The 12,052-nt window shown below is 47.3% G+C and overlaps 1 protein-coding gene across 1 annotated transcript in view; it reads left to right on the top strand.

Moving 5' to 3' along the window:
* LOC145539560 (uncharacterized) overlaps nt 1–12,052 on the top strand; it is a 139,730-nt gene that overhangs the window by 53,499 nt on the left and 74,179 nt on the right. Inside the window, exon 6 of the mRNA XM_081573633.1 lies at nt 9,358–9,424. Coding sequence (XP_081429759.1) covers nt 9,358–9,424 — 67 coding nt within the window. The remainder of the gene's footprint in view (nt 1–9,357; nt 9,425–12,052) is intronic.

The following is a 12,052-nucleotide window of genomic DNA, read 5'->3' as shown; positions in this document are numbered from 1 at the left end:
TGTTCAAACAAAGAAGAGAGGATATGAAGCCAGGAGCTCTACTGGGTGCTTTATATATATATGTAAACCTTGATCTTCTAAACACTTGGAGAATCAGTCATTGTCCTCATTTCACAGATGAAATCATTAGGGCTCAGAGATGTTAAGTAACTTGCCAAGGGTCACAGAACTTGCAAGTGGCTAAGATGAGATTCAGTCCATGTAGTCTAACTCCAGAACCTACACCATCTGCAGGCATAAAGGGGATAGATGGTCTGGGGAGGAAGGATAATGGAGCGAAGGACTATGGGAGCCCCTTTGCTACTGGGTTTGGCATGATCTCTCACCAAGGGGGGCTGTAATGGATGACTGAGTTCCCTAAGCAGGAAGCAGTTCTCAGCTCTGCTCTGCATGCCTTTCAATCACAAGCTCCCAAATACATGTTTGTTGAATGACTGAATGACCAGCCCTGCCAATGGCTATGCAGTTTTTTCAGCCCCAGAACTGGCCTTTCTGGGTGCTCTTTCTTCATCGGCTTTAGGGGTCTTTCTTTGCCCAGTCTTGAGTTGTGGGATTCCTAGAAGTGCTTCCTGAACTCTCTTCCCATTGCTCCACCTTCTCTGTGGGATCACGTTCCTCGTCCTGGCTTCTGTTACCCTTGAAGTGCGGGTGGCTCTCAAACATGTATTTTAACTCTCTCCTCTGAGCTCCAAACCTTCATAGGTTTCCACCTGAGTGTCCAGCAGATATCTTACCTCCACACTTCAAAAGCATTTGCATCAGTTCCTCCTCACCTCAGACCCAGGGACAAGTGCTGTCACTCACTCAGCTGCCCAACCCCCAAACTCAGGCTTGTCCTTAGTTTGACAGTTTGACAGACTCAGTTTGACAGTTTGACAGACTCCCCCACCTCAGGTTCCAACATCTGATTTCTTCTTGGCTAGATTGCTCAGTAACTTCCCAAATGATTCCATAAGCTCCAGTCTCCTCTCCCACCTCCACTCCACCCACTCTCCATAGAGCAGTAGGAAAAATCTTGCAAGTCATGTGTCTGACTATAGCACATGCCTGCCTAAAACTCTGGACTCAAGCAGAAAGCTCACATCATCAACATTACACACAAGGTTCCCACAATCTAGCCCCCCTCCACCTTCTTTATCTCATCATTCTCCCTCCCCCTACCCTGCTGGACCCCTAGCCACCAAGCAGTGGTCATGAGGCCTCTGGACATGCCAACCCCCAGGTTGAGATTTTCCTCCTTTACCTCTGCAACTGCCCAATTGTCATTAAGTCTTCAGGACCCAGCCTGGACATTGTCTCCCTTCCCAGAGGTCCTCCCTGATCCTGAAGGCTGAGCGAGGAGCTCCTTCTCTGTGCTCCCAGTGCCCTCCTGCCCCAGCCTTCCTCTTTGGTTACGGCCTCTTATGCCTGGGCTGAGGGCTGTGTCTGGGTGGGGACAACATCCGATGTGTTGGTGACCCCAGCGCTTAGCTCAGGGCCTGGCACAAGGAGGCTCCATGGATGTCCATTGATCAGGCCAGAAGCCTGAGTTACTGGGAGGAAAACATGGCCTCTTCCCTTAAATCTTGGCTTTAACCAGCTGGCTTATGATCTCACCACCTCTCACTGCTATACTCAGTTGTCTTCATTTGCCTTGTTCTAGGACAGGAGCCTCCTCCTTGGGTACATCCCACTCTGCCCCAGTTCAGGGTGATCACCTCCTCCCTGACTACAGGGCCACACTGGCACCCAGAGGTCCCCCAGGGTCCCATTTCAAGAAGGATAACTCTCCATGAACAGTTCTTGCCTCAACTGCGCCTAAGGCCTCAAATTCATTTCTTAGGACATGAGAAATTTTACTGAGAAGATAAATATTAGATGTGAAATCCCTTGGTGAGAAAGAACATTAGGTTAACTTCTCACTAAGGTGTAAATGGCCAGCAGAGCAGAACAGATGTGGACAAGTTGAAACAGGAGTGTATGTTCTTTGACTGCATACAAGGGGATAAGAACCATGGGAAAGGCTGCCTGGCCTACACCCTGCAGTGGTACACTCAGTTCTCACCTGTATCGGTTACCTGTGTGTCCGTGTGTGTGTCCATCCTCTAGTACAGCAAGAGAAGCTGAATAGTTTTCTTGTTGGTCCCCTTACCTCAGTAAGGAACTGGACACACAGTGAGTGCCCAGTAAATGCCCATAGCTATCTTGTTGGCTCAGAGGTTGGCTGATCAGCCACCTCCTACAGGGACTGGGAAGTGTTTGTAGCAGGAGGGGAGGATCCTTCCTGGTTTCTCTTGAGGCTCCAATAAGCTCTGTTCCCATAACCACCCCCCACTTCTGGCAATCACACAGATAGTCTCCTAGCTGAGCTCCCTAGGCAGGGAGGAGTTGAGGGGAGTGGAAGCTTGAAAGTGCCTCCAGGGTCCTGACCTCTTTCTAGGGTCAGAGCCCCTCCTGGGAACTGTGAATTTGCTAGAAATGAGCTGAGGCATCTTGTTCTTGGCCTCCAACACCCTTGGTGCCTCACATTCATTCAACACATGTTTATGTATCTGCCAAACACCAGTCTGTGTGCTGGAATGCATCAGTAAACAGACAAACATCTCTGCCTACACTGAGCTTACATTCTAGTAGTTTCTGATGCGGTGGAGGAGTTAGCAATAAACAACAAAAGAGGTCAAAATGATAATTATTGGATAGTCATAAGCACTAAGAAGAAAAAATAAAGCAGGGAAAGGAGATGTGAAATATCCTGTCGGGGGAGGAGTAGAAATTTTAGAGAGAGTGGCCAGGGAGTGCCTCAGTGAGGAGGTAATTTTTAAAATGTATTTGGTTTGTTGAGGTAAAATATACCTAAAATAAAATTTTAACTATTTTAAGTGTGCAGTTCAGTGGCATCCAGTACATTTACATGGTACCACCATCCATCTTCAGAACTTTTTCGTCACCTCATACTGAAACTCTGTACCCATTAAATGGTAACCCTTTTTATTCCATGGTGTGGATACACCACATTTTCTTTGTCTATTCATCTAACAATGGACATTTGGATTGTTTCCACCTCTGGCTACTGAGAATACTGCTGTTATGAACATGAGAGTACAAATAACTCTTTGAGTCCCTGATCTTAATTCTTTTGTGTATATACCTGGAAGCAGAATTGCTTGGTCACATAGTCATATGGGACTTCCCAGGTGGCTCAGTGGTAAAGAATCTGCTGCCAATGCAAGAGCCACAGGAGACAGTTTAATCTTTGAGTCAGGAAGATCCCCTAGAGAAGGAAACAACAAGCCACTCCAATATTCTTGCCCGAAAAATCCCATGGACAGAAGAGCCCGGCGGGCTACAGTCCATGGGGTCACAAAGAGTTGAACTGAGTGACTGTCACTTACTTACATATACAATGTATATGTATGTCTATATTAGAAGTTTATAAATTTTATAAAATATGTGTGTATTTATATAAGAGGCATCCTAATGGGTATGAAGTAGATTTTGTGGCTTTGATTTGCATTTCCTTAATGATTAATGATATTGAACATCTTTTGTGTGCTCATTGGCTAGTCATGTATTTTCTTTGGAGAAATGTCTATTCAAGCTGTTTGCTCATTTTGAGTTGAGTTGTTTGCTTTTTTTATTGCAGAGTTTTAGGAATTCTTTATATATTCTGGGTATTAATCCCGTATTAGATATGTACTTGCAAATATTTTCTCCCATTCTGTGGGTTATCCCTTCACTCAACTGATAGTGTCCTTTGATGCATAAAAGTTTTAAATTTTGATAAAATCCAGTTAATCTAGTTTTTCTTTTGTTGCCTGTGCTTTTGGTGTCATATCCAAGAGATCATTGCCAAATTCAACATCATGAAGCTTTTCCCTCATTTTCTTCTGTTTTATAGTTTTAGCTCTTAGGCTTAGGTCTTTGATCCATTTTGAGTTACTTTTAATATATGATGTAAGGTCACAGTCCAACTTCATTCTCTTGCATGTGGATGTCCAGCTCTCCTAGCATCATTGGTTGAAAAGACTGCCCTTTCCTCATTGAATGGTCTTGGGGTGCTTGTTGAAAATCATATTACCATATATATGAGATAGAGGGTAAATTCTGAGTAAAGACCTAGAAGAAGTGAGGAGGCTAGCCATGTGGATGTTGGGGGAAGAACATCTGTCAACAGGAACAGCCAATGCAAAGGGGAGACATCGGCAGGAGCGGGTTTGGCTGGAGTGGAGTGGATGAGGGGAGAAGGGTACAAGATAAGGTCAGAGAGAGGTGAGGGAAGCAGAGAGCAAATCATAGAGGGTCTGTGGATCATAAAGGGGACTCTGCATTTTCCTGAGCAAAACTGGAAGCCATTGGAGGGCAACTTATGTTTCCACTCTGGTTTTCATGTTCAGAATAGACTAAGGGGCTGAGGGAAAAAGCAAAAGAAACAGTGGGAGACAACTCAGGCAAGAGGAGATGATGGCCTGAGCCAGGGGGTGACAAGTGGTGAAAATCTGGATGATAGGATTTGATCATAGACCAAATGTGGTGATTGGGGGTAGGGGAGAGAAAGAAAGAGAGAGGGACAGAGAAAGAATAAAAAGGAGAGGAAAGAGGAGACAGAGGGGGAAGGAGAATTAGAGAAGAAGAAGAAAGGTGAAGAGTAAGTTAAGGATGATGCCAAGTTTTTCAATTTTTGCAATTGGAAATGTAGAGTTCACATTAACAAGAGAGGCAGAAAGACTGCATCAGGCAAAAGTCTGAAGGAAAGATCAAGATTTCAATTTCAGACATGCTCAATTTGAGCCACCTAACTGGATGTGTCAGGTGGGAAGTTGGAGATGAGTCTGGAGTTGAGGAGAGAGGTTTTAGCTAGAGTCATGGAGGCTCTTAGATGGCTATGCCACCACAGACCAGTCCTTTTCCCTTTCTGGTCCTCCAGGGTCCAATGAGCAAAATAAAGGGGCTGGACTAGATGCTATCTAAACAATGCCTTTCAGTTCTGGTGTTTTCTGATTCTAATTGGAGGGAAATGGAGCCAAGAGCTCCAGGATGCCTGCACCTCCCCAACAGACCTGTCTACCCTACCTGGATGACTTCCTCTTAAGATTGCCTCCTCTAAAAGATTGCCCAGAAACCAAGACTCAGGGTTTAAACCGTGAGAACATCGTAGGGAAGGGGCACAGTCAGCCCCAAGCTGTCCAGCCTCTCTCTGGGCACTCTAGCTCAATATGGGAGCCACCAAGTGAAGGATTGTGAGTGAGGAGAGGCCAGCTGTGCAGTGGTTTGCAGTGTGGGCTAAATCCTACCTTAAATTCTAACCACTCCTTAGCTCCTGATCTTCGTTCACAACCGTAAATATATTCAATCCAACGAATTTAATAAAAATAGATGAGGAAATTGGGGATAAGGGGAAAATTGAGAAAGGAATAGAAAATAAGGCCCAATAACATAATGTCCTGTCCAGTCACTGAGAGTGAGATGAATACTGACTGAGTTTCCTAGCAACCAAAGCAAAGAGGGAAACGGTAGATATTGGGTTCATGCGTGCGTGCTAAGTCACTTCAGTCGTGTCTGACTCTTTGCTATCCAGTGGACTGTAGCCCTCCAGGCTCCTCTGTCCTCGGGATTCCCCAGGCAAGAATACTGGAATGAGTTGCCGTGCCATCCTCCAGGGGATCTTCCCGACCCAAGGATCAAACCCAAGTCTCTTATGTCTCCTGCATTGGCAGGTGGGTTCTTTACCACTAGCGTTACCTGGGAAGCCCATAGGATTCATAATTTCCACTAAATTAAAAATTATAAGTTCCTGATGTTGGACTGAGAGGACTGTTGGAAGTCGGTTTCGTGAGGATGAGATGATGTGATCTGTGTTACCCTCAGCAACAACATCCCTCAACAGTGACCAAAGGAAGTTCCATGAGGCAGCTTCTCACAGTGCCCTTTAATGGAGGTCAAAGCTCAGCTTAGGAAAAGCAACTTCAGGGAGGGATAAACAGGGTAGTGAGAGTCAGACCTTCGGGAAGACGCTGCCTCTGCTACAAGGAGGTCATCGCACAAACTCAGGCACACAGAGGGGCCCCACCAGGGACACGGGAGACCCATGAACTGCTACAGTAGCAGGGCAGGGAAGGCCCTTTATTGCTTTCACAACTTTACAAAGCCCCCAAGTCCAGTCCATCCTCCCTCTCAGGACTGGGCCGACATCATTCCCTGGGGACAGATATCACTGCGGAAACCCTTGTTCCTGTCCCTCCATTCAGTGCAGGGGCCTGGGAGCCCCAGGACTCCATCCCCAGCCTGGCCCACTGTTGTACAGCCTCACGGATGTCAGTGTCACTGCTGCCTCCCGGGCACATCTTCTCCGGGAGAACCTGCAGCCCTGGGAGTACTTCCGCAGAAAGCTCTTGGCTGGGAGATAGAACTTAGTCCTTCTGAAACATGGAGAGACACAGAGCCAGATACACCCTTGTCCAGAGTGCTGCTCCTTAAGTAGATATGGAAGGAAGGGAGGAAGGAAGGAAAAGCCCTTTGGAAGAGATTGCACATTTTGTCATGCTCTCTGGACCCTTCTCTGTGAGTGTGGGCTTCTGACCTCCCAGCTCAGAGGAAGTGCACTCTTTCTGGGAAAGTTGGCCAGTGTCTTGGGAGGTGGTGCTGTCCTCCCATCTGGGAACAAGGCAACTACACCTCTGGGGCTGTGTGTGGTTTGGGGGGAGGATAGGAGAAGGAGGAGTCAGCAGATTTGACTTTGAATCTCACTCCAGCTGAGAAGTTATGGATGGGAGATGCCACTTTGTTTTCTCTTCTATGAAATGAGGGTAGCACTACCTACTTCATTAGGGGTGCTGTTGTGGGGATTACAGGAGGTGCAGCCCCTGGCTGACACAGCAGAAGGTCAGTACAAGATCGTTCTTCTTAGGCAGAAACTTCTGGTTCAGCCATTATAGATTGTGTGAACTAGAGATGATACTTAACCTCTCTGAACCTCAGTTTCCTAATAGGAATAATAACACATAAAGGGCAGGACTGAAGGGAGTAGTGTACATAGTCTCTACCATCATGCCTGGCACATAGTAGGTGTTCAGTAAAAGGTGGTTATAGCTATTACTATCATCAGGAACTAAACTGTGTTGCATGGGGTGGATGTCCAGAAAAGAGATAGATAACAGAGGGCCAAGGTCATCGCGCCGCACTTCTGGAGGAGTGATGAGGCAGCTGACCTGGGAGCTCAGCCAAGTCAGGCTGGGGTTATGTGGGTCTCAAGGAAGGAGCAACCACCCCTGGGACAGAGCCCAAGAGGAGCCAAGGTAGAAGGCATATAAAGGGTTGAGGGGCTAGCCTGAAAAGGAAGGAATCACTGGTGAGAAAAGAAAGAACAAAAGCCTAGTTAGCTGTGCAAGCTTAGTAAGGCCAGCAAAGGAGAATAAGGAGCCACTAGGGTTAGGCAAGAATTAACTCCATTCTACGCTTCCCTGATGACTCAGTGGTAAAGAATACACCTACTAATGCAGAAGGTGAGGGTTCGAGCCCTGGGTTGGGAAGATCCCCTGGAGAAGGAAATGGCAACCCACTCCAGTATTCTTACCTGGGAAATCCCATGGACAGAGGAGCCTGGCGGGCTACAGTCCACTGGTTCCCAAAGAGTTGGACATGACTTAGCGACTGAATACCACCACCAAAACCCATTCTACAGAAGTCAAACTGAGGCCAGGGAAGGCAAGTGGAATAACTTGCTCAAAATGAGTGAAGATCTTGGCGCTGGAATGCAGGTCTCCTGTGGGCTGATGCTCAGGTGTGTACTTTCCTGGGCACACAAAGATGGGGGCTGGAAGGGACATGCTTGTGGGTGAGGAGTGACGGCGGAACTTATTTCTCCACAGGGAGAAATAAGGAGGGTGTGGAGTTCAACGAAGCCATTTGGAAATGAACACAGATGAGACAGTCTCTTGGGCTGTTATGGAGATTAATGGCCATAGACAAGAGCCCTCATGCATCACTAGGGAGAGGATTTCAAAGACCCTTAAAAATCATTGGGAAACATTTCAAAAGGAAAGCGCTCGCAAAGCAACCAGAGGCCCGCCAAACGCACTGGCGTATAGCTCACCAGGCGATGCTTGTAATCTAATTGCCTATGAGCAAGAGTTTAAAACAATATTTACGATGTGGAAAAATAGCTCGTGATTTGATTTGTACAGAAGAAATGCGCCTAATGGGTAAATTAGATTTTGATTTCACTGGCCCAGGTCCTGTGGGTGGAGCCAAGCCCATTGGAGGGGGCGAGGCTCTCCAGCCCTCCACTTCCTTTCTAACCCTTCACCCATCCACCCCCACTCCCCCGCCCCAGCACAGTCCTGTGACGGCTCAGTGTCCTCCTAGGACATGGAAGGCCAGGAACATTCCCCTGTTTATCTTGAGCCTGCCAGTCCTTTAAGCCCCACCTCTTCTTCCAGGAAGCCTTCCCGACTGCTCCAGCCTGCTTTCTCTTCAGTTCCAACAATTCTGAAGGTCTGTGACACGCGGTCAGGCTTCCATTAGCTAGAGCTGGCTCTTATTTAGACTTTCACTAGCTTGGCTTTTTTTTTTTTTTTTGCCTCATGTGCTCTTTCTTGAAGTTTTTTGGATGTTAATTTGCAATCTAGACTTGTTACTTTACTTGCCTTATTTAATGTAGGCACTCTGATGAGTAATAATTGCTTTTGTCTGACAGTGGTCCATTCTCCTTATGGAAAGGGTAACCTGATTTCCCTTGGGGAAACTGCCCAGCCAGGTTTCAGTCCACGTGGGCAGGGCAGACCAGTGTCCTCCCAGCAGCGGGTGTCAGAGGTGGGCACGTGACTCAGATGTGGCCAATCAGAGCACCACTCCCATCAGCCACAGCGATTTGTTCAGGGACGGGCCCATGCTGGGCCAATGAGAGGCCTCCTTGGATGGCTGCTACTCTTAGCTATTATGAGAGTTGTGAGTTATCTGGAATTGCTAAACTGGTAGAATCAAAAGCTGAAGCTGTTGGTGGCCATCTGGTCATTACATGGAAGAAGCTCCCCTGAAAGTGAAGCCAATACCATAGGAAATGGAGATGAGGAACGTAGAAGATCCGCAGTCAAGCACCCGAAGCCAGCAGTGGGTGACTCACACACACTTTATTCCAGATCCTACTTCCTTTATTTGTTTCAGCCAGTTTGAGTCTCAGTCTTTTACAGAAACCTGTCATTCTAACTTGCACAATAGGCACAGGACTGGTATCTAGGCACTTCTAGATGAGTAAGCACTTTTGGAACTGAATGAAATTCATAGACGATCAAAACCAAAAGAATATTTCTGGACATAGTTCTGTGACTGAAGCCAGTTTTCCTGGCTTTTTCCCAACTGCTTGCTCTGTGTTGGCTCTTCTAGGTGCTGGGGACACACAGAAGAATCGGAGCAGACCCAGTCCCGGGGAGCTCACAATCTTGGAGGGAAGGTAAGAGAAGCAGTGGCAAACTGCCCTCAGGGGCTGAGAGGGAGAAATACCATGTGCCATGGAGAATCACTACAGCCACAGGGCTCCAGAAGCCTCTGGTGCAGGAGCTGGCGGGAGATATAAGGGTGGGCAGGACTTCGTGGAGGCAATGAGAAAGGCCACTAGGGGAGGGTGATGGGGTGAATGGAGAACTTGGTGGCAGTGCCAGGACTATCAGAGTGAGGAGCATTGAGGCCCTTTACCCCAGACCTCTGGGAAAGAGGGTCCAGAGCTGCTGTTTAGCACCTGACAGAGGTCTGGCTCTCTCTCTTCCTGCCCACTCTGTAGCAGGTCTCTCAGCTGGGAAATCAGGTGGACTCAGGCAGGGGACACAGGTGCCAATGCTTGTCTGCATGAGCCAGTCATGTTCACCTTGGCATTTATTATCATCTGAGTCCTTTGTGGCATCAAAACCAATGTTGTGACATTTCTTTAGTATTTCTGTGCTGAGGGCTTTACACTCAACATTTGTGTCTTCACTTAACAGTGAATCACCCACCTTGGCTCTCATTTTTCTAATGGTGTTTAGAAAGGCTTAAAGCCCTAAAACAAGTGCAGGTCTGTCTCACCTAGGTGAGAGAGTCTGCTTGGCACCTGTGGTGATGGCTTACTGGACAGCGAATAGGGCTCAACTCACCTGGTTCAGTCTCCAAGTGCCTACTGTTTACTTAGCCTGCCTCTCTCTTCACTCAGCTGCCAGAGATAAGTGTAAGAAGCAGGTTGTGGCTGGAAAAACAGACACGTCCGCCATCATTTGATAGTGTGGGATGCATGTGATGATATATGCATGCATCCATCCACGAAAGGCACAGAAACATGTGCAAAGAACAGTAGGATTAATTCTGTCTTGGTGATCAGGAGAAGCAGAGGTGCTGACAGCCCTGCAGGACATGGGAGACTGGAAATAACGGTGTCCTTCAAACAGGAAACTTGTTGCACAGCAGAGGTCGCATTAAGGTGGCTCCTGAATGCTCTCTGTATGAGGTAGATTCCATCACCCCATTATATAGAGAAGGCAGTTGAGGCTCAGGATGCTTGAGCAACTTGTCAAGGCACAGCAGGGCCAGGATTCAACCCCAGGCTGGGTAATGCAGCGTTTGAGCTGCTTTCTCTATGCCTCACTTCCTTTCGGATATCTTTGGCTATTGAAACTCCCGTCTTCTTGTCATCTTCTAATCCTCAGTAGATGCCAAGTGTCATGGTGCTGGGAGCAGAAGCAGAGACACTCTCCTGCACCCCACCCCCACTTTTCAGATCTAAGGAGGCAGACTGGGGAGAGAGCCAGGCTTCTGCCTCTTGGGCCTGGCTCTCCACACTGTCCCACTCCTCTGATTGTGGGGATGGATGTCAGACTTCAAAGGCCGCAGCACACTGTCTCTCCAATCTCTAGCCCATGAGAAAGCGCCTAAGCCCAGAACAAAGGCCTTTCCAGACCCACGTCACCTGCTCAGCACTTAGCACGGGGCTTAATTAAAGGAAACAGAGCTTCTTAGAGTGAGAGTGAGGAGTGAGGGAGAAAGTCGATCACACTAAAGACACCGCCATTAATAAAGCCGGACTCACCACTAATATCCCACTTGAATTCAAAACAGGACAAATAATTGGAAATCTGAGCGGGGTGAGTGGTATGACCAGTGGTATGGATGACAGAGGTCTGGCAGCTGTGGGAGACCTTCTGTATGGGGACAAAGTTTCTGGAGGGAGTAGTTCTGTCTTGAGGCCCAGTGTTCTCTTGGCTGACAGCCATAGGCTGACACCTGAATCACAGCAGTATCTCACACTGAATAGCACTTGAAATGTGCCAAGCACTGTTCTCAGTTCTTTACAAATGTTAATTAATCCTTAAAAATATTTCCTTTGTACCTGTCTATATCTATCCATCTTCCTATCTGTCTTTCTATCTTGTTAGTTGATGTGCTTAGTCACTCAGTCATGTCCGACTCTTTGCAACCCCATGGACTATAGCCCGCCAGGCTCCTCTGTCCATTGGGATTCTCCAGGCAAGAATGGGTTGCCATGCCCTTCTCCAGGGGATCTTCCCAATCCAGGGATCGAACCCAGGTCTTACACATGGCAGGTGGATTCTATCTTAGATACTGTTATTGTCTCTGTTTTACAGATGAGGAGACTGAAGCACAGGGGTTAAGTAATTTGACCAGGCTGAGTTGGGAGTTTGAACTTGTGTGCCATGACCTGACCTAGAAGTCATAGCCACTGGAAGACACTACCTTGAGTGAGCTGGCCTCTCCTTCCTGGCTTGCTGGATAACTGCCATTCATTCAGCCAGCAGACATTTGTCAGGTATACTCCTTGCTTGATAATAATAGTAATAACCACTGTGTATGGCTCCTTTATGCCAGGTATTAAGCACTTTATATGCATTATATCCTCTCTTCACCCCCCTGATAACCCATGAGGTGGGTGCTTCTATTGTCTCCATGTTACAGGGAGGGACACTGAGCCTCAGAAAGGCTAGGTGACTTCCCCTTGGTCCCATGGCTAGTTAGTAGTGGAGACAGGATTCAAACCTACATCTTTTGGCTCAAAACACAGTCCCTTAACCACTGATATTTAAAAAAAATTTTTTTT

This window comes from Giraffa tippelskirchi, chromosome 2 (genome assembly GCF_054371585.1).
Source record: "Giraffa tippelskirchi isolate mGirTip1 chromosome 2, T2T-mGirTip1v1.2.pri, whole genome shotgun sequence".
Classification (NCBI taxonomy): domain Eukaryota; kingdom Metazoa; phylum Chordata; class Mammalia; order Artiodactyla; family Giraffidae; genus Giraffa; species Giraffa tippelskirchi.
The sequence above is the reverse complement of the archived record's forward strand: the minus strand, read 5'-3'. Positions and strand labels throughout refer to the sequence as shown.